At 51.9% G+C, this 26,293-nt stretch overlaps 5 protein-coding genes across 5 annotated transcripts; 4 read left to right on the top strand and 1 right to left on the bottom strand.

The window, feature by feature from the left end:
* Window positions 1–297: 297 nt before the first annotated feature.
* On the top strand, window positions 298–2,756 carry V2A60_009913 (uncharacterized protein; the record flags this gene model as incomplete). The annotated part of the gene is made up of 3 exons (XM_083261177.1): window positions 298–337; window positions 397–2,497; window positions 2,570–2,756. The coding sequence occupies 3 exons, from the start codon at window positions 298–300 to the stop codon at window positions 2,754–2,756; spliced, it is 2,328 nt and encodes a 775-aa protein (XP_083117303.1).
* Window positions 2,757–3,705: 949 nt separating this feature from the next.
* V2A60_009914 (uncharacterized protein) lies at window positions 3,706–8,212 on the bottom strand (the record flags this gene model as incomplete). Its single annotated transcript, XM_083261178.1, has 3 exons — window positions 3,706–5,318; window positions 5,377–7,927; window positions 7,988–8,212. The coding sequence occupies 3 exons, from the start codon at window positions 8,210–8,212 to the stop codon at window positions 3,706–3,708; spliced, it is 4,389 nt and encodes a 1,462-aa protein (XP_083117304.1).
* A 5,228-nt stretch (window positions 8,213–13,440) lies between these two features.
* Window positions 13,441–13,688, top strand: V2A60_009915 (uncharacterized protein; the record flags this gene model as incomplete). Its single annotated transcript, XM_083261179.1, has 2 exons — window positions 13,441–13,497; window positions 13,548–13,688. 2 exons carry the CDS (start codon window positions 13,441–13,443, stop codon window positions 13,686–13,688), a joined length of 198 nt encoding a protein of 65 aa, XP_083117305.1.
* Window positions 13,689–18,929: 5,241 nt separating this feature from the next.
* V2A60_009916 (uncharacterized protein) lies at window positions 18,930–23,607 on the top strand (the record flags this gene model as incomplete). Its single annotated transcript, XM_083261180.1, has 7 exons — window positions 18,930–19,124; window positions 19,191–21,164; window positions 21,220–21,382; window positions 21,447–22,097; window positions 22,160–22,775; window positions 22,832–22,921; window positions 22,983–23,607. The coding sequence occupies 7 exons, from the start codon at window positions 18,930–18,932 to the stop codon at window positions 23,605–23,607; spliced, it is 4,314 nt and encodes a 1,437-aa protein (XP_083117306.1).
* Window positions 23,608–24,268: 661 nt separating this feature from the next.
* V2A60_009917 (NADP-dependent oxidoreductase domain-containing protein) lies at window positions 24,269–25,482 on the top strand (the record flags this gene model as incomplete). Its single annotated transcript, XM_083261181.1, has 2 exons — window positions 24,269–24,607; window positions 24,736–25,482. 2 exons carry the CDS (start codon window positions 24,269–24,271, stop codon window positions 25,480–25,482), a joined length of 1,086 nt encoding a protein of 361 aa, XP_083117307.1.
* Between the last annotated feature and the right edge of the window lie 811 nt (window positions 25,483–26,293).

The following is a 26,293-nucleotide window of genomic DNA, read 5'->3' on the forward strand; positions in this document are numbered from 1 at the left end:
ACAAATTATATGTCGAGGCCGGCGCCGGCGAAACCACGGATAATCGCGACAGGCCCCTGTAACTCCACCAAAATTGTGGTGATGTCCGAGTAGCAGCTTTCGGCCTTGGGAGTTGTCTTACTTTCTCACGAATCTTGCCATTGGCCCTTATTCTTACAATGCAATTGTAAGAGAATGCAGTTCATATTCGGCCGAATTGCCGAAACCGAATCTAATTACCAATTCAACCAGAGAATGACTCCCGACGCGTTATAAAAACTCACAAGCAGTAGATGATGAGGGCTAACTTCGCCCGCCATGGGCGGCGCCTCCTGGTCTATCGTACCCGAGTACCATCGTGCTCTCTCTTGAGTGCTTCACACTCAACAAGAAGACCGCTACAAGCTGTATCGACAGTATGCCCGCGATTCGAGCGCACCTTCTTCAACGTCCTTTTCAAGAAGCCACCCCGCGACATTCGACAGCCCGAGTACGAACCCGGATGGATGCAAATCATGGTCTGGCGCAGCCGCATGCTCGATAACCTGCGGCCCCAGCCCCGGCGCGAGCTTATGGAAGCTTGGCGCCGTCTCATGCAGGCCAAACTCAAGTCTCGCGTGCCGCTCAACAGCACACAAGCTCTGCAGTGCCGACGCCTGCTCGACTACCTCTCCGACCAGCGCGTGAGCCTCCAGGAGGACTACAACGTCAAACCCTTGTCCGCGGCCGATCTTGCAATGGCGCGGCAGGTGCTCCTCGAGATCGAGCCGAGCGAAACGACGCAACATCATGTCGACTTTGCGCACGCTTTGTACAAGACGTGGATGGATGGCGACTTTGCACAAAAGCCTCGTGCGACGGAGTTGCAATGGACATATCTTGTCAAAGCGCTTTCGCTGTACGGCGGTGGAATTGAGGCCAAGGAGATGCTGTATGAGAAGTGGGATATGAATGAGTACGCCGTCTACCTTACACAAGACGACCAGTTGCTAGAGGTCGTTGCGCGGGCCCTTGCGAGAGAGGGCAAGGAAGCTGAGCTTCTGGACCTGGTCAGCCATGCGCAAGCCCGCGGCATTGCTCTCAATGCCAACCTACAATCAGTCCTCGTGCAATACTTTGCCAGCCGCGACCGAATCGAGGAAACAAAAGCGTGGTTCACCAAGCGCATTGAACAACCACAGTGCCACCGAGACACGTATCGCGCTGTTGCCTCCTTCGCACGGCGTAATAAACTACAAGAATGGGCAATGCCCTTTTTTATAGAATTGGGCGAGTCCACTCCAAAGAAGCAATACTGGGATGTCTTGCTTCAGTCGATTCTGCTGATGGGCCGCAGCCTCTCTCAGGTTGGCAGCATGATGAACCACATGGTCGACCGTAGCGGTGATATCCAGCCCACCATTAACACAATCAACGGCCTCCTCTACGTGGCTGTTGAACTCAAAGACTACAAGCTCGGCCAAGCCGTGCTGCAGCTAGGCGATGACAAGGGTATCAAGATAAACGGAGAAAGCTACATGCATATGCTCCGCTTATGTATCGAAGCCAAGGACTTTGACCGCGCACAACACGCCTATGAGCAAGTCAAGTATCTCGAGCCCTGGGGCAGCGACTTCAAATCCGACTTGCAGCCTCAATTCGGACGGCTCGTAAACCACTACCTCGTCACACTTGCGAAGCAAAACCCTCCCAGCTTCCCCCTCATACTCTCTATCCTTGATTCAGTCGAGGAGCTCGGCCTTCGTCTCGAGCCGGCTACCGTGTCAGCTCTGTGCCTGCGGTTCCTCGAGAACGACCAGCACTTTGATGTCATGGACATACTCTCCATAAACACCTTTCTTTTCAGCGAAGCTCAGCGCGAACTCGTACAGTCTGCTTTCATCCAGTTCTGCTTGGACTCCAAAACGAGCACGTCCCGCGCATGGGGTGGCTACCAGCTGCTGCAACAATTCTTTCAGGATCTGAGCTTTGAGCGACGCACACAGCTCATGGAGGCGTTCTTTGCACGGAAGCGACCCGACATGGCGGCTCACGTCTTTGGCCACATGCGCCAGCACCGCAGCAAGTCCCTTCACCCGCGAATGGAAACGTACATTGCCTGTCTAGAGGGCTTCGCACGCTACCCCGACCTTGCCGGCCTGGAGATGGTGCACAACATGCTCAAGATGGACACGTCCATGCAGACGAATACCACGCTGCAGACTGCCTTGATGCTGGCCTTTGCGGCGTGCGACAGGCCGCTGAAAGCATTGGACTTTTGGACGCAGATCACGCAGTCGCAAGAAGGGCCGTCGTACGCGACGCTCGAGGCTGTCTTCTGGACGCTGGAGCGCAAACCAGGCGGCTACAAGATGGCGCGTGAGATTTGGGACCGCATGGAGAGAATGGATCTCGAGGTTTCGGCGCGGGTGTACAATGCTTATATAGGCGCGGTCGCGGGCTCTGGATCCGAAAAAGAGATCCGCGCGCTGATCATGAAGATGCCCTCTGTGGTCGGGGTCGAACCTGAGCCAATGACGTGAGTATACCTATCCAAGCCCTGACCCCGAAACGTGCAAAGAAACTGGTCGACTAACTAGCAATCTGGCAGGCTTGCCATTGCATACAATGCCCTTCCCGGGCGGGAACTTCAGAACGAGTTTCAGGCCTGGGCCAAGCTGCGATACAAGGAGCAGTGGGAGGAGATTGCCAAGGTCGGCCGCAGGATGAATGAGTATTCGCTGTGCCAATTCAAAGTCGATCGCAACATGCGAGCAGAGGTCCAGATGCCGGCTTGAGACGGCATGGAGGGCAAGAAGCAGCATAACTTTGTCTGTTTTTGTCTGAGAAGGTGTGGAACAGCCATTTTTATCATACTTGTGAAATCGATACGAAGAGCACAGGGCAAGGAGGCGGAGCTGTATATCACATGTACATATATCCTTAAAAGTAAAGATAGGATACGCACTGCATAGCGTAGACGAATTCTGTTGAGATTCCGCGGACTGCTAAAGAACGTAGCGTTACAGGAAGTGCAGGTGAACGATGCGTCGCGGCGCGGCAGCATGCCCAGACTGGTGCGCGCCTCTCGCTGTAATTTTTTTTAACCCGTCGACGGCAAGCGTCTCTTGGTCTGTATGACCTGCAGCAGATATAAACACTGCTTCTGCTGCTGCTGACGCCATCTTCTTTTTGCCGGAGAGAAATCTGCAGGCGTGCGTTTGTTTTTCCAAGAAGAGTGTCGGTAAACAAAGCATCTGTGTGTCATGCAACCAACGTTTGATTTTACAAAGGGGGGTCGGTCTCCTGCACACAGCTAAACATAGATTTGAGCCTCAAGTACCCGAAATGGGGCGCAGATGTTGTTGCGATCTTGAACAAGGCCTCATAGGTGAAATCGGGGTGGACAATTTTAACATTCTCTACCCTACTTGACCACCAATGGAAATGAGATTGGAGCCGATGATGGATGACACGTATACACGACAACCGTGAAGAAAACAAAACAGGCTCACAACGCAGACTCTGAGGATGGGCTACACAATTCAACCCCTTCTCTGGACTTAACACAAGTATACAGAACCAACTTTCAGATGCAACCAACTAGACATGAGGCAGTCTAGCTCCATATGTTTTTTTTCACAGGCGCTGAAGCGGAAACTTGGATCTGTGTGGGTAAACAGTTAATGTGTGGGCAGCACTACACCCTGATTTACTCGAATCTCTATTGAACAACTCGGCGGCTACTTATTCAACTTCTCTGCGCGCAGCATGCATGATGACGCCTTGCGACATTTCCAGAATCACACTGACATCCAGGATCGACTCCTCCCTGCGAGCCGCCACCAGCATTGTACAGCCAATGAACGACTCCCGCATAATGTCCTGCACGAAGCCCTGTCTCCAAAAGTCGACGCTGCTCGTCACCTCGTCCACGAGAACAACCTTGCTGCGCGTCTCGCGCTGCCGTAAAATTGCCCTGGCGATGCACACGAGTTGCGTCTCGGCCGGCGAGTAGCCCGCCTCGCTGAGCAGAGTATCGAGGCCGTCTTTCCTGGCCAGCTGCTGCCAGATGCCGAAACGTCGCAGCATGTCCTCGAGTATCTCGTCTTGCTGCTTCGCATCCTCTTGTTCGATCTGGAGCTGCACAGGATCCGTGCTCGCCTTCTTGTTCATGCGGAACGGTAGCAGGTTGACTCGGATTGATGCGTCAAGGCGGACTTGGTCTTCTGAGATGGTAACTAGACGTGATCGAATCTCGTCTCTCGAAAGGGTGGCTAGGTTCACGCCATCAATCTTGATGGTCCCGGTGTACTCGAGAAATCCGAGGATAGCATTGAGAACAGACGTCTTGCCACTGCCCGTAGAGCCAATCAAGCCGGCCCGCTGCCCGGGCTCAACGTAGAGAGACAGATTCCTCAAGGCGGGTGGCTTGTCCGAATTGGGCTCATACGTGCCCGTGACGTCCACAAACTCGATTTCGCCCGCCGAGGGCCACAGCGGCGGCGCGGTCGTGACTTCACGATACGATTCCTGAGGGGTCCGCTGTAGAAAAGCACGTAACCTTTCAAGCGCACCGGTGGACGATTTGAGAAGCGTGGTAACCTCAAAAAGTCTTTCAAGGGTCCAGCCGAACTGAGCCAGAGTGAAAAGTGACAGGCCAACGGCTGCTTCTGTGGTGTTGTTGGGGAAGAACACAACGTATGAGACGAAGCAGACAGCAACGCTGCTCGTCAACAGACCAATTACCACTACCAGCCACTGCTGGAAGTAGTAGAGGTAGTAAAACGCCCTCTGACTGATGTTTAGCAGTCCGAAGCTGATTCTGGTGTCGGCCTTGAGCCAGCGAAAAGCGCGCATGTACAAGATGCCATCTGCGGTTTCTTCAAAACGCTTGAATAAGGGCGTTTTCGCTTCAACATCCAGGTTTCTTAGCAGACGGGACGTTTTGAAGTAGAAGCGCTGCAGGCGATACAGCGCAAACATAATGAGCGGCAGGATGGCAGCAAAATAGGAGGCGCCAGACACAATGATTGACGTTTTGATCAACAGGGAGAAACCAGTATACGCGGTTCGCATAGAATAGAAAGGCAATTGCCGCAAAAGCACGACTGCATCTTGGTCAAACAAAGTCAAGACCGACTCCATATTAACAACCCCTAAATAGGTGAGTGTCGAGCCAGCGATGGTATTCACAAGCTTTTCGTGAAGTTCAAGCGATGGCCGTGGCGCAAGCTTCACGTGCAGCACCCAGTACGAAAATGCGCCAATCAAGCACGTTGCACCAGCCATGGTGGCATAGCCCGTGAAAAAGCCGTTGCCACTTGATTCCGAGTTCAACCAGTTTCGAACGTAGATGTCTGGGCCAACCGTTAGCTCGTACATGATGAAAAAGAAATGGCGCGGTTTGTGGCTTACTTGGAAAGTGCTCTCCAATGGAGAGAAAGGATACGAGCAATACGTATAAACCAACAGAGACGTATCCGATGGGCTTGATATAGAGATTAGGGAGTCGTGTTGGCGTTGATTGAACAGCGACTGCTGCTCCAACGAGAGCACGAGCTGACTGTCTTTCAAACTCTAAAGACCGATGAATCGCCTCCTTTTCGGCATCTTCTACTTCTTCGGAAGGCCCATCTGGCGCAGAATTGAAAACGGCCTTCACTGAAGCAGCGAATGCGGGAGTCTGGAAGGGCTGGTCCTCTAGAGAGGCGTAGCCACGACCATCGAGAAGGAGAACTCTATCAGAGACATCAAGGCTCTCACGCAAATAAGAGACCAAAGCAACTGTGATGCCCATTTCTCTTAAAAGACCACTTGCGCCAAATAAATGAAATATGATAGACACAGCTGTTTTTCGGTCAAGCGAGCCGAAAGGATCATCAAACAGCATGACTGCGGTGCGTGCGTAAACCGTCCTTGCAATTCCAATTCTCTGGCGCTGGCCGGTACTCAAATTTTTACCGCCAGGGCCGACAAGATAGTCGGCACCGCCCGGAAGGCAACTCAGGTCATGCTCAAGTAGGCAACAATTGACCACCCTCTGGAAGAAGTCAGCGTTGTATGGAAGAGGCCCGATGATGTTGTCCAAGATGGACACATCCTGCAGCCAGGTCACCTGGCCGCAAATCGCCATCTCTTCGTTTTGGACACAAATTGCGCCTTCCACAAGCGAAGCTTCCCCGAGCATACCATGCAGAAGTGTGCTCTTTCCTGTCCCTGGCGAACCGACTATTGCCGTGATTGAGCCTTGCACTAGAGAGAAGTCGACGCGAAAAAGGACTGGCTGCCGTACACCAGGAGGTGCAATGTCTACGTCGACCATTTCAACAGGCTGGACAAACTGTTCGTGTCTTGGCGGAATGCGCCGATGCTTGGGGGCGTGCTTGTTCTTGATAAATCGGTATTCGTCTCTTTCAGGCAGGCACAAGAACTTCTCAATTCCTTCAAAACGGCTGCCCAGAGATGATAGGGTAGAGTATATGTCCAGAAGCCGGCCGAGAGGTCCTTGTATCACCGCAACAAGAGCGAGAATAGGGAAAATGACATTCGCTGGAATGCCTTGTGAATATTCCTCTCGTGAGAGCGCTTTGCTGACCACCCAAACAGGAGTCATGACGCTTGCAAACTGAACCAGTGGTACGGTCACCGTCTCAAGACGTCGATATTTCTTGGACAAGTTCACCTCTCCTTGTCGTAGGTGTTGAAGATGATGAACAATGGCAGGTCCGAGCCCCATCATCTTGATTGCACCCAGCTGATGCAGAACGGATGCAGTCTTCGATACCCGAGCCGCAGCACTCTCGTTGCATGCGACGAGTGCGGGTTCGGTTGCAAAGCCCCAAAACCACGAAATAGTGTTCGAGATGAGGATCGGGACAACCACCAGGAAGCTCGAGTTTCCGATGAAGGTGGAAAGCGCGTATATGCCAAAGCAAGTTTCCAAACATATGATTGGGAGCTCCACGACTCTGGGCAGTGCGACAGCAATGCCATCGATAGCAGTACTCATGAGAGAGACCGTGGCAGATTCACGTGCGTGCTTGTATGAGATGCGGTGAGTCTTTTCGATGATTTGTGTGATGAAGCCTCCGCGTAAGCGTGTAACCATGAGATAGTTCATATGTGCGTACGATGATTTGCCAATTGTCATGCCAACAAAGGCTGCGAGTGTGGCAGTGATGAGGCATGCTTTGCGCAAGAGGGAAACCTGATCTTGGCCGACAACATCGATGACGGCTTTTAGAATGAAGGGCTGGCTGAATGTGCAGATGGCAAAAACGAGTCGCGGCACCAGCATCCGACGGAACTCAGTGTCCCAGACCCTATAACACGTTGACGACAGACTCTCGAGCTCAAGGTGTGGTGCTGCTTTGCCTTCGATCTGTGCTGTTCGTCGTATTTTCTCCATCTTCTCCGTGATCTCATCACTCAGCTGCCAGTAGCTCTTTAGCTTGTCATACAAGCGATCGGATGCGAACTCGAACGCAATGGGCATGAGATTACCGTTTTCGATGGAGATGCGAAGTTGCCTGGAAATGGAGAGCTCGGGGAACACAAAGCAGGCACGGCGCCTTCTCTCTTCCAGGAGAGCTTGGTCCTCCGGTGATAGGGAAGCGTCTTGGTCGACCACGAGCTGCTTCTTTGGGAACACCTCGAGAAGTAGAAGCAGGAGTCGAAAAAAACCAGCTGAAGCAGCAATGGCTGAAGCAGACGACAACCCTTGATCCAAATAAAAAATGTGGCATTTGGCAGCAGCAATCATGCAACCCAGGAATAGGTACATGGAAAGCATCGATGACGCACGGATTCCATGGCCTTGCTCAATATAGAGGATGATGCCTATGGTTAGCGCGGCAACGAGATCGATGAGTGCTGCAGCGACCATGGCATCGGCTTGCGGATCGAGTCGCATACGGCGGAGAAGCACATTTGAGAATTCGAGGCATATGAGAGAGCCGGCGGCGAACTGAGTAGACAGATGCAGGTTAGAAGCACAGCGGACAACGGCGAGCAGCAGCCGACTTACCAGTTTCCAGCGAGGAAATGGGAGACGGCGCAAGTATACCGGCGTCTGGGAATAGTGACGCAGAAAAAAGGGCGACAGCGCCAGTACCAGGCTCAGCGGCAAGATTTGAAGAACCAATTCTTCATACGTAAAGGTCGCATGGACGGCGGCGGCTGCCTTGCCGAAGAGGCCCTCCCACCAGAACAACGCCTCGCGCGCGTTGCCGTCCGCGTCACTCGAGGCCATGTTGGTCAGCCAATTGCGGTCGCCGAGGTGCAGCGGCTCGTGTCACAATGAGCAAGCTCGCGGACTCGTGCGGCATCGAAAAGGATCAGAACCCCGGTGCGCAAGGACGGCCGCCTCTTGACAAGCATGTGTGTTTGAAGGGTGGAGGAGAGACGACGACGGGTGGTGCTTCGACGAGAGAGCAGCGGCGGCCCTGCAGCATTGAGCCGAGAGGTAACTAACTAGTGGGGTAGCAAGTTTCCGCCCAGTTTACGTGGGCAGATTTGCTACCCAGTTGCCAGTACGCCCAACTCCATCGCCCCAGGCCGCGCCGGGCCAAAGCTTGATAATAATTATTGGTTAGCTGCAAGAGTCGGGGTGGGTGGGCGGACACTAACTAGTTATCAGTAGTTGGCGAGTGATGCGGTCGGGGACGGCATGGCAGATAGGCGGATGGATGGGTAGCTAACCATGCCATGATCCATCCCACCATCTAACTAACCCGAGCGAGCGGGCGCCAACAAGCCTCCCTCCCCCATGCCGAGCCCAGTTTTCATCATCGACCGCTTCCGCTCGCTGGGGTCGCAAGTCGTTATGCGCTCGTATGATCTCGTCACCATCAGTCGATGGATACACCGGCCTGCTCCTGGACGCGGGTAGCGGCTGTCCACCTGTCCACCTGTCCACCTGTCCAGCGACACAGACAAGCGCTTTGCAACCGTTTACAGACTCCCCCATCTCATGATCGATTTCAACTTTACTCGTCCTCGTTTCGCGCTCCTTTACTCTCGCAGCTTACACCTTGAGACAAGGCTCGGCGACAGTCGCTGAGGCGCGTCACTCGTTCCTCTCTACCCTCTACGCCGGCCCCGGCCGACCCTCTTCCTTTTACAAATATCCTACAGTTGGCGCGAGACCCCGCCGGGCCATCATCTGGCCTCCCTCGAGACAGCGGGATAGAACTGGGAGCTAGCTAGATCGAGACTCGGTTCCGCTCGTTTGCACTTACTGGTACTGAGGATGCTGCATGCACCACGGCCCAACTCTGGTCCGGCCCCGGCTCAGCGCGTCACCCGTCACCCGTCTGCGCGGGATTGGAGCCAATCTCAGGTGTGCCACACAACCACGCAGTTCCCTGCTAGGATATGTATCATGGATTCATGGTTGGACAGAATGACGCCGAGCATCCTTGGCCTTGCCCACTCACACAGCTCACACAGGCGCAGACAACTCAGAGCCTGCTGACGGGCAGACGGGCAAACAGGCTTGGCCAAGGTGGCCCGCACTCTTATCTACTCTACCAGCACCAATGGCCACCCGCCTCCGTCGCTCCCGCGAGAAACCGACGAGTAAATCCTAGGCGCCTAATCGTACCAAGGAAAGGGACACTGGGCCAATTCTCGCTGGTCCTCACTTTGGCCTTGCTTCTCACGCGGCTTGACAGGCACCCGCAGTGGCAGTGAGTTTGCCGATGAGGAGTCTTTCAGCCGTCTGACCCCTGCTTGTGCAGTGAGCAAATTGGTGTGCCCACCTCAAAACCACCAAGGCTTCGATCCTCCAGTAGGATTCGCACACAGTATCCTTTTCAACTTATGCGACGCTGTGGCGCTTGACTCGGGTGGGCGGGCGCCTGCCGCTAACTCCAGGCGTCCCGCACGCGCAGGGAAGTTTTTGTCATCTTACCCTGAGCCGGTTACACCTGACGGTGACCAATATATTTGCAATGCTAGCTTCTCTTGAGGGGTTTTTCTTCTTACCGGCGGCGTATGTGCTTGGACTAGTTGACGAGGCTCCTTGTCCGGGACATGCGTACACCTATGCGTATGCGGCCACTGCAACTCGCCTTTGTTCTCCACGTACAACGAGTACTGGTATGAGTGGTAGCTTCTATTAGGCACAGTGCATGCATGCATGCATGGAGTCTCTGCAGTTTCCTCTATTTTGGTCAAAGTGACTTTCCCGGCAACGCAGCAAATGGAACAGCAGTTTATTTCCCTGCCATAGCAGGGTTTATCCTGTACGGAAAGTAAACAATTTGGAACAGCTGCTTCTCACCGCACTTTCGCTGTTTCACCATGGCATACTTGGTGGATCATGCCCTGGCACCAACCAATCCGCGAAAAATCCGCGAAAACGGCTTCCATCAGAGCCACACTTGGAATAACGATCGAGAATTAACCCGATAAGCTATTGCTATTTACTGTAATTCTGATTCAATGCTACCCTGAGGACGCTCACACATAGGGTACAACTGAAAGTGGGCAACTGTGCGCTGAAGAAAGTAAAGGCATCCATCCCGCCCAAAATCATGCAGTCTACTCAGTCAACATCTCATGCGGAGCTGTCATCATAGCTGGAGGGACCTTGATAAGAGGAACTATCGTAGCTAGTAGAGGTGCCGTCAGAATTCACTTCGACATCTGATCTGAGCCGGATGCCATAATTCAAAACGCAATTGAAGTTTGTCAATGGCCCTCGGTCCGGTACTGGCTGGTGTCTGACCGACAAGTCTTGAATTGGTGTGGTTTGTATGCAATCTGGCACTGGCTGGTACCTTTGATCAAAAGCTCCTGGGCTGTCGTAGTCGAGTGTCGATTCCAAATTCAATACCGAGTCGTGGCTGTGATCCGAATTGTTACCATCTTGGTCACCAGGAGCTTGAACGTGATACTGCAGCTGTCTGGAAAATGCAGCCGAAGAGACCCAAAGTTGACCGTAGCTAGTTGACTGCCTCTGGGTTGGTGCTACATTTGACGACGCTCGGCTTACAGACGGTGTTGACCTATACACAGATGGAACCACACGACTGCCGAGAGAATTTATTCCACTATTCCATGGAGCCACAAGTCTTGGCGACATAATCGGATTGTGGAAACCGAGCATGAGCTCGTTGGGGGGGACCATGTCATCATCCAAGGGCTCCGGCGCAGAGATTCGCGGCGCCATCTGGTTGTCCCACAGCGGCGTGCCGCCAGTTGCCGGTATCAGTCCATCTTCTGGCGACAAAATACGCTCAGGTGTCGTAAAATTGCTACCAGCAGACATGATAATACTGTCCGGAGATGGTAGTGGACGACTACGAGGCTGCACACCCGGAAGCAGCGCTGGACCTCGCTGAACATGAACAAACTTCCCCTCCGACAACTCGACACTTAATTCCGAGTCTTCCGTGCTTTCCTTGAGGTGTGCAATTTGTATAATCGAACAACCTTCAAAGAACTCCCAAATAGACTTCTGAACAGCTGTGTCCTGGTCGAGATCGATACCATTTGTTGCTTCGTCCAACAACACGAGTCTTCCATCCGATCGAAGGTATCGTAGAACAGTCCGAGAAAAACAAATCGTCTTGATCGTAGCCCTAGATAGATCAGCAGTTCGAAGCGTTGCATATATGCCGCCGTTGTCCTGTATCTCGGGCCAAATGCCTATGTCGGTCAAGAACTCTTGCAAGTGAGCATCGATATCTGCAACCGCAGCTGTTCTTTCGGCCTCCGTGTCACCTTCAGGGACTGCGGGCTCGTATGGCAAAAGGTTTGATCGAATTGTTCCATCCAGTTCGACTTGCTCCTGAGAGATGGAAATGATACGAGACCGAAGAATATGACGAGGAACAGTGGCGATATCTACGCCATCAATTATTATCGAACCGCTGTACTCGAGAAACCCGAGGATGGCCAGGAGAAGGGTTGACTTTCCACTGGTAATCAATTAGTCAAAATCAAATGCTCAGAATTAAAATACTCATCGTGCGCCAACCTTCCGGTTCTCCCAAAAACGCAGACTTTGTCGGACGGATTCACTGTCAATGATATATTGTGAAGAACGTCTGGTGTATCAGGACTATGGTATAAAATAGGGTCAGTTCCTCATTCGTGAATACAATAGTGAGATGATCGAATATACCCATATCTTGCTGTCACATTTCTGAGCTCTATGTGGCCTTCGTGAGGCCAGCTCTCAGGTAGGTCAAGCGCGGGCGGGTCATTTTCCTGAGGCGTTTTCTGAATCCAGGAAAGCAATTCTGACAGGGTAGATTTTGCCTCATCCGAAAGTATTGCAGTCTCGCCGACTCTCCATACAGTCTCGTCGAAACGACTGGCGCAGTGTAGAGACAGAGCCACTGCTGAGACCGACTTGTTGATGCCAGAAAACAGAGCTATTCCCGCAAGGGAAGTAGTGATGAGAGACGCAATAGCAGACGTGATACTTTCGGCCCAGACTTCAGTAAACTTCATGTAGAAGAATGCTTTCAGTGAGTCGTCCATCAGACGCAGTCCTTGCTGGAAGTGGAAACTCTGCCAGCCAAGTGCCCTGGCATGCATCAACCCATCAGCAGATTCCCGGAATAGCAGTTGGAGGAGCTTCGCTTGAGTGGAATACAACTCGTGTATTCGGCGCGATTTGCGAATAAAAGTCTGGCAAACACGGTAAGCAACAAATAAAAAGACCAGAGTTAAATACTTCGAGCCATTGGCAAGAATGCAACAGTGCACTACAAGAGCAGTTCCGCCTATAGAGGATCAGTTTAGTCTTCAGTCAGCTGTATTGGGTATGAAGCTGACAGTAGAATATCCCAAATATGCAAGTCGGCACTACATGTGTGAGTTTATGTAACGACTCGCCGAGCCTCGGGTAGGTCAGCATCGGTTTCGTGAGTCTGATTAGCTTTTGATACGACATACCGGTCTAAAAGGGACTCGGGATCTACGGTACCAAGATAACCCAGCGTTGACCTGGTTGGAGTCAGCGTTGTCGTATAGTGAAAGTGCAAAATAGAGATGGGGAGGTGGGCAGTCGCAGTCCAAGAGAAAAGAATCAACAAGGAGAAGAAAAGAAGGAACAAACCGAACTAGAGTATCTAAGAGTCGCTCATGAAGACGAGCAGATGCCTTGGACGATAGTCGTACAAAAAGGATCCTATAGAATGTCAGGATGCGCTTTCGAAAGCGTTTCAAAGGAGAGGCTTACCAAAAAAGGAGCGGACTAAGCACGCAAATCAAGCCACTGATAGCAGAGTAACTTCTGATGTACTCGATATCATTGCGCTTCTCTTCAAGCGATCTGCTGATATGGATTTCTGACCCAGTTATTAATACACGTTCAAAGGCACCTTGCGATCATATTTACCAGGAAGCATCACCCCGCAGGAGAAAAACGAGACCAAGAAGCAAATAAAGATCAAGTTGAAAGGCCCCATAGAGCGGAAAACATGTGCTAGAAGGGCACAGTTTCCGCTATTGGTCGAGGCGATGACTGCCGCTGCCGCTGCTCGTCCTGCTGTTGCGTCTTTCGAAACCCTGTGGATAGTGTGGCGCTGTTTCTCTTCCACCGCTTCCGATGCACTGACGTGCTGCAGCCGCAGGAACTCAGCGATCTTCAGCTTGCCATCGTTTGGCTGGAAGCGTATCACATGCTCCTTCTCATTGAGAAGCAGGAATTGATCCGCAAGATCAGCAATTTCGGCAAGGGAGGTAGCAAACACAACCGTGCACCCTGACACCTTTAGCAAACCGTCCTTTCCACACAGCCGGAAGATGATGGAAGCAGCAGTTCTTCGATCCAGCGAAGAGAAAGCATCATCTAATAACAGCATAGAAGGGTCGGGATAAACAGCGCGCGCCAGTGCTAGTCGCTGGCGTTGGCCATTGCTTAGCTTTGACCCCCCAACTCCGACTATAAAAGAGTCACCACCCGGAAACTTCTTGAGGTCTTCCTGAAGCAGACAGCAACGAATTACCAGCTTGAAGCGCCTAATATCGAACGGATGGGGGCCAATGACATTGTCGCGTACTGATAGGCTTTGTAACCAAACGCACTGGCCGCTGAACCCGATGACATCATCGCCGACATAAACGCTGCCATCTCTTATCTTCGTTTCGCCAAGCATCGCTTCCAATAAAGTTGATTTGCCTGAGCCTCTAGTGCCGACAACGGCGGTAATACTACCGGGGTGGAGCGAAAAGTTAATGTTGGTGTAAATGGGTGAGCTGGCTCCAAAAGGTATGATAGAGGCTAAAGAGAAATGAAGAAAATTAGGCGGCCTATCTCGAGCTTTTTGTGTAGCAGTCTGTGATGAGGAAGCAACTGCAGTGGTATGCTGAGCGTTATTGGCATGCGCCGAGATGATTCGCGGATCCTCTCTTTCTTCAAGGAATAAAAATTGTTGAATTCGAGAGAATGAAGCCAAAATTGCCGTCATATTGGGGTCCTCATGGAGAATTGCTGCAACAGAATTCGAGTGAAGGGAGACAATATTCAGAACCGGGAAAAAGACTGCAATTGCAGTTTCGGCAGTGAGCGAGTGTGAAAACCACGCCGAGACAAAGAGCACAACTGGCGTCATGATACTTGAGAAAGCAACCGAGAAATTTGCTGCGCATTTGATGATCTGGAATGCTTTATATTGCTTTAGTTCCGCCCTGTGAAGACGGCTGATGTATTCGGTAGCTGTACGCGCCAACCCAATCATCCTGGTCGCCGGAAGCTGCGAGAGCATGAATGAGGTTTTATCCCTTCGAGCAGCGAAACTCTCGTCCCAGAGTCGCTTTGATGCTGACAAGCGGTCTCCAAAGAAAATTGAAAAGACACTTGATGTAGCCAGAGGAAGAAGCAAAGCAACGGCGGATTTGTCAATGAAAAAAGACAGAAAGTAGACTCCAAGACCAGTATCGATAACAGTGAACAGAGACTTGATCAGGCCCGGGATACCTGCTGAAATGACTTCGATATCGGAGCGAATAATGTAAAGTGAGGGTGGGTTTTCACCATTAGCCTTTGTGAGGTTTTGTTGTTTTTCAAATAGCAAAACGATTAGACCTCCCCGTACTCGGGTTGTCAAGCGGTTTGCTGCGTTACTTGACGCGACCTTGGACATGGTTCGTCCGAGACTTGTGAGAACAAAGAGAATGAACAGTTTTAGCTTCCCGTGGGTATCCAATTCGGCTTGAAGTAGCGCACATATGACTCTATGTAGGAGGAAAGCGTGAGCGAACGAGAAGCCGGACAATGCTCCACGCAGCAGCAAAGCAACCATGACAGAACCTTTCCAGGTTTTTGCGCACACAATAGCAAGGCTATTCGTTCTCAACTGAATTGCGGTCCGCCATTTTCGAAGCAGCTGCGCATGTAACAGTCTGGATGAGAATGTCGAGCCCAGATTCGGAAGATCTTGCAAGCTGGAGCTGCTCCGGAGTCGACTGAGAAACGCAGGGTTGAGACATGCAAAGAAAGACAGTGTCGGGCTCACGTTAATGTCTAGTTCTTCAGAAGGGCATACGCCAGGACTATTGTCGGAATACCATGACTGAAAAGCGTCGTTCAGAATGAGTAGCAAAAGTCGAACAATGCAAGACGCCGCGGCAAGTCCGCCCGCCCAAGAGAGTTCATGAATATAGAAGAGGAGGATGCTTTGAGTGCCACCAATGAGAGGTCCAGCGATTAAAAAAAGATTGAAATGATTCGGTGCTAGTATATGGTGGCGGTGCGATACAAGGGCTACCGTCAGTGCCGTGATTGTCGCGAGAAAATTGAGTGATATGACAGCGCGTGCTTCATTGAGTCCGGTTGAAATGAGCATGGCAGGTAACGCCAGAACTGTTAATTCAAGACCAGTCAAGAAGTACGCAGCATACTGCCAACCAGTATGAACAAACGGAGGAATGAAATGGCCTGGGGCGGATCTTACCGGGATCGGTCGCGATCTCAATATCGGAGAGCGACTGACAGACCGCGAAAGACAATGGCATGCGCTGGAAGCAAAGATGACAAGTAGCAAAAGGTAAGGAAGGCTATTCAGCATGGCACTTTTGTGCCGAATCATGAGTCTGGTGGCAGAGGAAAGAAGAGACTCCCTGGAAAGGTCCGCTGTAATAAGCGCCATGGTTGGGGCTGTCCCTCTCGACATAGATATGGCCTGAGAGCGCTATGCAACGAGGGTAGAGATGTATGAGATTCGAGTTTTGAAAACGGGTATTTAAACACGGTGATGTCTAGATTGAATATTTCAGAACGAGTCGAGGTGCAAAGTAGCGAGAACGCACTGAGACGAACTGCTGTTGGTACCAACAACAGCACCACCCCATGCACAAGTAAGTGATCAGCCCGCCCCCACTGAATGGAAGGATTCATTGATACTCTGGCAACTGCGCATTCTTCTGCCCTGCGTTGGTCCGGGCTGGTGATGCAACCTGGACGGCGACGAGAGCCATCTCTTACAGACTGTACTCAGCAGAGAGGTGGGATTTGACAGTCATCTGTCATCCAGTCACAACGGGACTGTCGCATACTTTCAACGGGACTGTCGCATACTTTCAACGGGACTGTCACATACTTTCAACGGGACTGTCGCATACTTTCAACGGGACTGTCGCATACTTTCAACGGGACTGTCGCATACTTCTTTAGCAAACCGTCCTTTCCACACAACCGGCAGCCACTTTACACCGGTACACCGGCCTTTGTTTTTTATCAATGACACATTAAAAGCGGTTATTGCCTTTGAATTCTTCGATACAGACCCCCTTCAAAGATATATCAAGGAGTAACTACCGCAGGGGGCAGTCCAAGGAATCTCTGTTGCCTGTTTCGCTCAGTTGGGCTCCCGGCTCCCAAGATCTACTTCCCCCTTTGTGCTCTTGCAGCCACATCAAATCGAGGCTATTTCTATCTACTTCTCAACACCAGAGCCACATGTAAATTGGGCAACAAAATGTCGAATCAGTACTCCTGATACGGTGGCCGAATCGAACCGCCCACTGCCTGCGCCCCAACGGGTCCAATTTACGGTTTTCACACCACATGGGGAAGGCCATGCGCCCAACACCCCTGGTTGTTGCATGAAAGGATTTGTTAGACCGAGCCCCCCCGCCAGTAGCCATGTACTTGTACTTTTCTCGCCCTGCCATCCAGTCACAAGTTCTACTTGGCAGTGGGCATCGATCGCGCTTGCCCGGGGCTTGTAAGCTTGGAGTGAAACACCGCCGTGTTCGCATGACATTGACTCCAACAGGGTTGCCTGGACTCATTAGCTCAACGAGATCTGTGGAATACAGCGGAAACGCGGCCATCACGTGGATTTGCCAGTGGGCCAGTCTATATCTTCTGTTGGGCAGGTGTGTCTCGTCGAAGCCGGGCTGGAGAATCCCGACTTTGGCCCTCGCAAACATTTCGCAATCTCATCATCACCAATCTTCTTCCCAAACACAATGCTCCCAGGAAAGGGTTGGGCCGCGAGCCTCCTTCTATGTGCTCTTAGCAGCTGCGTGCAAGCCCGTGTCCGTACGTTCCATCACCATTTTTTATTTTTTGCTTCCAACTTGGTAAATTGACTCATGACATTGCAATTGCAGCGGCACTACAGGTTGCCTATAACAATGGACTCGCAGACACGGCGGCATACAGTGGCCAACTGAAGGCTGCCGTTCCGGACGAAGTACTGGGTGCCAGGACTTGAGGATGGCCATGTACATTTTACTTTTTGTCTTCTTTCGTGTCTCGGCTGTAAATACTTGGCCTCTTACAAGTGTATAGTTCCACAATGGAATGAATAGCAACGATTTGAGTCTGACTCCGTCTCGAGCCTTCCCTAGTCTTCGGTTTGTAGCTCTGGGGCTTTTCCGGCAGGATTCAACTTCAGGTGGTCGAAAGGAGCAGAACGTCGTCCCGCCCTGTCGCGATATGCCATGATTGTTAGTGCGGAACTCTACCTACGATGTCAACATTGAATCATAATCGACGTGTAGTGACATATGTGAGAATTAACACCCGTCTAGCGGGTTCTAGCTCTGGGGGGCAATCGTGCCTGGCACACGGTCACAGCCTTTTCGTAGAGGGGATGGGAAAGACCCCCAAATCCGAGATCGTAGACGTCGACGCCTGGCTGGGCTCATAAGTCCTACCGGCAAGGCAAGTACTGGTATCAGTAGTTCGAGGCCGAAAGCCGGTCTGGACAGGGACTTTTGTAGGTGATGACTTGAAAGTATTGGTACTATGCAAGCCTCGTTCTCCTGATGGAGCCACTGCAACGCCATCCGATGTCCCGCTGAGGGGAGACCAATCATGGACCCTGGGATGGGTGGGACTTTTGTACATTGTTGGCCAGGACGGCTCGCCGTTAATTATTTTAGCTTCGATATTCGGGGCTATCCATCCACCCACCCGCCCTAGTTCGTACAAAGTACTGGTACTGTCACAACGTAGGTGGGCTTGAGCATACCAGTGATGATTGATAGGCTCAAATGCGCAGCCGAATCAGAGAGACAAAATGGCACAACAGGATTAAATTACTGTTCCTTAAGGGATTACAAAAGAGAATTCTAACAAAGGGAAAAGATACCTATTTATAGGTGCAGACCCCAGCCAAATTGAAGTACCTTTGACCCATCACGTGATAAAATACTATTAGGGGTAACAAGCCAAGTTGCAACTAGGTGGCTGGGGCACCCACCTCGATAGGTACTGAGTACGTTCGGGTTCATCTCCTCCACTGCGGGGGTGGATGTCTTACTGGGTAATACTGGTAAGTGATCTCATCTTCAAAAACGGAGTCGTCGGCTGGCACCGCCCAACGCCACAGCTCCCAGCAAATCGCCAACATTGCCACGGCCCAGCTTTTGTTAACTTTGTCGCGTCTTTCTCTAGGCCGCACTCACAGGGCAGTGTCCTGGGCTGAATCAGACGTAATTTCGTTCCCTCCGTTGACGTGCTCTTGTGAAGAGCTGCTGCTGCTGCTGCTGCCGCAATGGCAACCGAAAATGCCGACCAGGCAGTCTGGCCGCCGCAGACAGCAGTTCCAGACCTTACCCTGACTTTTGAGAATGTCTTCTTTGGCCTCGTTCCGTCCGGTGCCGTGATAGTTCTTTCTCCTCTGCTTCTTCTTCATTATGCGAGAAACCCTGTCCATGTTCGTCGAAGCCCTCTCTTGTGGATCAAGGCGGTACGTCTCACTCTCACTGCGCGCACAATGACAATACCATACTAAATAACATGGCTTTTCTATTAGATTGTCGCCGCCGCACTTGTTGGTACAGAGATTGCAACTCTCGCATTTCGTGCTTGCGTTGGCAGATTTCGGCCCAAGACGGCCCTTCCCGCAGCTTCACTGGATCTCGTTGCTGTCATCACCATTGCCGTCGTAGTCCATCTCGAGCATCGTCATGCTATTCGCGCATCAGCGCTTGTTGGCCTCTACCTCTGCTTCGGCATATTGACTGATGCCGTCAAGAGTTACTCTCTCTTCAACCGTCCAGGCTTGGCCCCAATGGGTGCTCTTGCTGCCACATCGGGGGCCCTGCGTGCCATTCTACTAGTTCTCCAAGAGATACCAAAAGGGGGCCTTCTCTTAGATCTCCAGCTGCGAAGAATGTTGGGCCCCGAAGCTCTCAGCGGCTACTGGAATCGATCATTCTTCGTCTACTTATATCCGCTGCTCTTTACCGGTTTCCGCAGTGTCCTTACCTTGTCTGATCTGGGAAACTTGGGGCCAGAATTTGCTGCCGAGATGCTTTACCCCCAGTTCAAGCACTACTGGATGAAATCACGTCGGAATTCCTGTAATGCTCTCTTCTTGTCCTGCCTTAGCACGTGGAGGGTTCTATTTGCCACTATTGTTCTCCCCCGGCTGGCACAGAGCGTGTGTAATCTGTCCCAGCCCTTTATTCTATACCGAGTAATTGTCATTCTTGGAGACGAAACTATAGGGAATCTGGAAAGAGGCTTGTATCTACTGGCGACAGTCCTATCATTCGGAGGTTCCACCATCGCCAAGGCGGGCACGGCCCATCTGAACAGCCGCTTAAACACTCGCATTCGTGGCGCGCTTATTGCTCAAATGTTCGATAAGAGCCTGCGGATTTCTCAATCAGAGGCTAGAAAATCAGCTGCCATCACGCTTATGAGCGCTGATATAGAGGGAATTGCTGACGGTTTGCCAAAGTTGTATGAACTCATCATGACACTTTTAGAGCTTGGGCTAGGGGTCTACTTCTTGTCTCTGTTTGTTGGAGAATCATGCTTTACCGTTCTAGGACCACTTGTTGCATCGGCTATCGCGACCTACTTTCTCGGGAATTGGATGGCTTCGGCATTTGCAGTCTGGAACAAGAGCATCGAAATACGAGTTTCCAAAACGTCTCGAGTTATCGGGCAGCTCAAGGCGCTCAAAATGTTCGGTTTGGGTCCTACCATCAGCAAATATTTGCAAAGCCAACGCGAAGACGAAATGGCGTCCTCAAATAAGTATCGTGGTCTACAGTCAATATCTGTCATCGCCGTGCTTTGTGCCGAGTATTTGACACCAGTTGTGGTGATCGCTGCCGCGTTATTTTGGAATACATTCCACGGCAAAATGTCTGCCGCCACGGTTTTTCCAAGTCTTTCTATCGTGGTCTTGATCAAAGATCCGCTTTCACTTTTGTTGGGCGGATATCCCAAAATGAGGGCCATGTTCAGCTGTTTCAGTCGCATCCAGGCTTTCCTAGATTTGGAGGAACGCAAAGATCCTAGGGTCATGAGAGAGACATCTCCAACTCCCGATAGTCAGCTCTTGGGGTATAACGACCCGCCCGTGCCGATCGTGGAGTTTTCTCGAGCGACGATTGCGCTTGCCGGAGCTCAAACACCGATTCTCAGTAACCTCAATTTTGTGCTCATGCCAGGCTCCATTACAGGCGTCGTAGGTGCGAACGGCTCCGGAAAGACCTCGCTGCTAGAAGGCATCTTGGGAGAAGCTGAGCTCATAGATGGAAGAATCTATGTCAGTGAAGCCACAGCGGCGGTGTGTGGACAGTCGGTTTGGCTGCAGAACGGCTCGATCAAGGAAAATGTTATCGGACCCTTACCATATGACGAGAAACTTTTCTGGAAAGTGCTGTGCTGCTGTATGCTGGACCAAGATCTTCAGCTGCTTCCAGACGGGGTTGACTACCTAGTTGGTAGTGGGGGAAACCGCCTCAGTGGTGGCCAACGGCAACGTCTGGTCCGTATTCGGCATTTGTCTGCGTCCAGTTCACAGCTAATAACATGTTTTATAGGGTATTGCACGAGCGCTGTACGCCCGCAAAGCGTTAGTGTTGTTGGATGACGTTTTCAGCTCGCTCGATCGTCGAACAGCGGTATCCATCTTGTTTCGTCTGTGTGGCGAGGATGGTATTCTCAGGGAGTTTGGATCGGCGGTTGTATTTTGTACATATTTACGTGAGTGCATCACCGAATTGATCTCCTTTTACTGTAGTCAGAGGAGTGCTGACCGTCCAAACAGCTGAGTGCCACGATGTTGCTGACCAGCTGATTGTGCTTGACGGCAAGGGCAACGCGAGCCTTGAAGTCAGTGCAAATGACAGGGAGTCTCGCATGGCCATGATTAGATCTATAGATTCTGGCAAAGTGCCAATAACAGAAGAAGAAGAGGCCCAAGAACAGGAGAAGATCCGGTTGTCCTTTGATCAGGATGAATCTAAAAGAGCTCATGACTGCCTGCAACGGCCAGACATGAAAAGTCGCCGAAAGGGAAAAGTGAGCCTCTACTGGCTAATTATTGACCCTATGGGCAGAGTCAAGGTGTCTTTCTGGGCTCTAGTGATGCTTCTGGCTTCTGTTGGCGAGATGGCCCCAGATGTGTACATGCGGTTGTGGATCGAGCGAGATCCTGAAAACGACCTCTACTTCATCGGGTACGCATCTATTGCGGTGATTGCGTGCCTTCTTTTTGTTGCAGCAATTGCTGTGCTTATGATGAATCTCATGCCTCGCGCTTCACTGAGCCTGCACCAGCAGCTTCTCGATACTGTTTTTCGAGCCACCATTGGATTCTTGGGTACAACTGATAATGGTGTTATCTTGAACCGATTCAGTCAGGATATGACTTTGATGGCACGCACACTTGTGATTGCCTTTATTCGAACAACATCTGGTAAGCCACTATCGAGCCTCTCTATCTACCACAAATTTTGTCTAAAAATGATATGTCTCTAGTCTTCTTCACAGCGACAATTCAAGCCGGCATCATCGCGTCTGGTGCTTCATACATGGCCGTTATTCTCCCTGTCATTGCACTTGCTGTCTTTTTCATCCAGTATTTTTACCTGCGTACCTCTCGTCAAGTGCGAGTTCTGGATCTGGAGAAAAAATCACCACTGTACACACATTTTCAAGAAACGACTGAAGGCTTGATCCACATCAGAGCTCTCGGGTGGCAAGATCAAAATCTTCAGCATGCGTTCAGGCTCTTGGACGACTCCCAAAAAGGATTCTACTACATGTTCTGCATTCAGCAGTGGCTTGGCCTAGTACTAGGCCTTATGAGTATGGTTATTGCAGCTATACTGATGAGTTTGGCGCTATTTGCCTCCAAGACTACCTCGAAAACGGCGATTGGCCTCTCATTTCTGAACTTGATTTTGTTCGCGAAGACACTGGAGCAGCTCATCAATTCCTGGACTGAGCTGGAGACTTCGATGGGGGCCCTTGATCGGCTGCGCGAATTTATGAACACCACGCCACAAGAGTCCAGTGAAGGACATGTGGATGTGCCGGGCAACTGGCCGTCCCTGGGTAATATTGAGCTGATTGGGGTGACTGCTAGGTACAGGTAAGTGGCACACTCTTGGGAAGTATTGAGCACGTCAAGGCTGACTGAATCTGTAGTGACGATCTAGAACGACCAGCAGCACTAAAAAACATCTCACTTTCAATCGACGCAGGTCAAAAAGTAGGAATCGTTGGCCGCTCTGGAAGGCAAGTTGATATTCATAATTCCTCGCACCAAACAAGCAATCGTGACTAACTCGTCGTCTAGTGGAAAGAGTTCCACGTTCCTAGCTTTGCTGGGTTTCCTTCATTATCAGGGCGTAATGAAGATCGACGGCATAGATATCTCATCTGTACCTCTGGATCAACTGCGAGCACGGGTGGTAACAGTCTCGCAGGACCAAATCAAGCTGGATGCTTCTGTTCGGGTGAATTTACTTCCATTCACCCTCAACCTACCCCAAGCCACGCATGAAAAGAAGACACAAGAGGCCCAGAAAGAAGACACAAGACTGAAAGATCTTCTGGTTCGGCTTGGCATCTGGGCTCCCCTTGTTTCCGACGACAGAGGAGGGCTAGATGCAAAGCTAGATGATGCAGGCTACTCTTACGGACAAATGCAACTATTTTGCCTAGCCCGTGGCATCCTACGCTGCGAGGACACGGGCAGTAAGGTCGTCCTCATCGATGAGGCCACGAGCAGCGTGGAGCAAGAGCTGGAGAGGGTCGCTCAAAGTGTCATGCGAGAATACTTTGCAGATTGCACCGTCTTGGTCATTGGACATCGCAAGTCTAGCATCAGAGGAGTCGACTTCACAGTCGAACTTTCAAAAGGCGAAATTGTGCATATTGATCCGACCACGCCTGATTTAGATGGTGGGAATCTACATTGAGGGCGCGATAGCCAGCGGTAGAGCGAGGTCCCCAGGTGCTTTGAAGCATGCATGGTATGACTGAACAATGATTGTAGAAGCGCATTTCTTGTTTGTGACTTTTTGTCTATTCAAGACAGCACCGAGGCTGGCGAAGATGGTCAAGCAACACGCGGCTCCTATGCTAGACCTGATAAGTCAAAGCAGTATCGAAAAATAGAACGGTGAAAAAAGTTCGGCGCACTGGGCTATCATGTGGAGGTGAGCTGGCCACGCAAGAAAGAAACATACTGCCGTGACTTGGGCAGCAGGCAGATCGGAGAATAGAAAGGAGCATTTATATATCCTGTGCATCGGTCAATTCGCCCCAGTTCGCCTCCTCCCGGGCCTTCCATCAGAGCTACTTACTTATTCATGCGGGATGTCCTCCGACCAAATCGACACCACCACTACAATTACGTCACAACTTCTCGGGCGGAAAGTGGAGGGCAGCAGGCGCCGTTACGGCAGAGGCAGCCACCGATATGCTGACATCGCGAGCTAGCCAAAGCTCCCCGCACCGGAGGGGGGAGCTAGTCGTTGGCCAGCTCGCCATCCGCAACTACGCACACACACAAGACACAGCAACAGCGCAATCAGAGACAAACAGCAAAAAAAAAAAGAAAAAGAATCCCCAAAGAAAATGCCTCTCATCGTTCCGGCTCGCACCAAACCCAGGGTCATCCTGGGACTCATGACGTTCGGCCCGAGCAAGGAGGCCGGGGCGCGCATCACGGACACGGCGACGCTGGGCAAGGCGCTGGACACGCTGCAGGCGCGGGGCTACGACGAGGTTGACACGGCACGCATCTACGTGGACGGCGCGCAGGAGGCCTTTACGCGCGAGGCCAAGTGGAAGGACCGAGGCTTCACGCTGGCGACCAAGGTCGAGTACCCGCACAAGCCGGGGGCCAACAATGCCAAGGCGGTGGTCGAGTCTGTGGAAAAGAGTCTGAAGGAGCTGGGCACAGACTGCGTGGATGTAAGTGAGCCAGTCCATTGCCGTGACCTTCACCGTTACGATCATCATCATCGTCGTCGTCAATGTGGCAGCCACCGTTACCACGAGCTCTCCACCAACTGGCCATGCACTAACCAAAACGCGCACAGATCCTCTACCTCCACTGCCCCGACCGCGGCACGCCCTTCGCCGAGACGCTCGAGGCGCTCAACGGGCTGCACCAGGCGGGCAAGTTTGTGCGGCTGGGCCTGAGCAACTTTGCGGCGCACGAGGTGGCCGAGGTGGCGCTGACGTGCAAGTACAACGGGTGGGTGCGGCCGACGGTGTACCAGGGCATGTACAACTGCATCACGCGGCACATTGAGCAGGAGCTGTTTGTGGCGTGCCGGCGGTACGGGCTCGACGTGGTCGTGTACAACCCGCTGGCGGGCGGGCTCCTGTCGGGCAAGATCCGGTCCAAGGACGCGGTGCCGGAGAGCGGGCGATTCTCGGACGAGGCGGGCCCCCTGGGGGACCGGTACCGCACGCGGTACTTCAAGGACGGCGTGTTCCGGGCGCTGCAGATTGCCGAGGAGGCCGTCGACAAGCACGGGCTGACGCTGATTGAGACGGCGCTGCGGTGGACGGTGCACCACTCGGGTCTGCGCATCGCCGGCGGTGGCGACGGCGGCGGTGTCGGATACGGCAACGACGGCATCATCCTCGGCGTGTCGAGCGTCGAGCAGCTCGAGAGCAACCTGGACAATATCGAAAAGGGTCCGCTGCCAGAGGACGTGGTGCAGGCGCTGGACAAGGCGTGGGAAGCGGCGAAGCAGGAAGCGGCGCCGTACTGGCACGGCACGCTGGAGTACTCGTACGATACGCAGCGAGCTCTGTTCACGCCGGGAGCCAAGTAAAAAAAAAAGGAAGAAAAAAACCAATGCCGGTCTTGATGTCATTGTTGTTGCCATTGTTGCTGTTGGGAGGCATGCCGTGGCAAATCATGGCTGCGTGATGGCAAACGAAGCCATGCATTGCTCCCGACTGACCTTTGCGCAGGCTGGGTTGGGGGGGGCACATGCGGGATGTTGCTGGTCTTATTGCTGCTGTCCAAGGCGCGCGCACGGAAGCTTGCAGGAGGTGTGTACGTGCGTGGCTTTGTTTTTTGCTGTGGTTTGGTTTCCGTGATTCTGTAGACATGTAGGCAAGCGAATAAAAAAGTGGCATCATCTGGTATTATGCTTAATCGAAAAGGGGCGTCGTGCAGATGACTCGCGCGTGTGACCCAATGTCTGTTTCTGACGCTTTGGGCTGATGATGACCAGTGACCACTGTAACATGCACTGTGTCAGCAATACGCGCACGCGAGTATAGGTACTGGTAAGGTAGCTGGCATGATAACCGCGGCGATGCATGCCTCTACCAGGTACAGGGAGGTAAGTACCCATGTCTACCAAATACTTGAGGTAGGGAGTGTTTGTAGCGGAGTAAAAGAACTGGGCTTCAATACTTATTACTGGTATAATCAGGGGAAGTTTTTTTTTTCTTGACTTTTTTTTTCGCGCAACAACATAAGTAGGATTTCTTCCTCCGTACTCCGTACATTGTCTTGCAATCTGTTCGGTGCACTGTCTTGGAGTGTCTTACGTGTCTTACTGGCACTACTTACCCACTGTCTCTCAACAGCGTCGGGCTGCGTTTGGACGTGTTGGAAAGGTTCCGAGGCCG

The sequence above is a fragment of the Cordyceps javanica genome, chromosome 7, assembly GCF_051103115.1.
Source record: "Cordyceps javanica chromosome 7, complete sequence".
In the NCBI taxonomy this organism is placed as follows: Eukaryota; Fungi; Ascomycota; class Sordariomycetes; order Hypocreales; family Cordycipitaceae; genus Cordyceps; species Cordyceps javanica.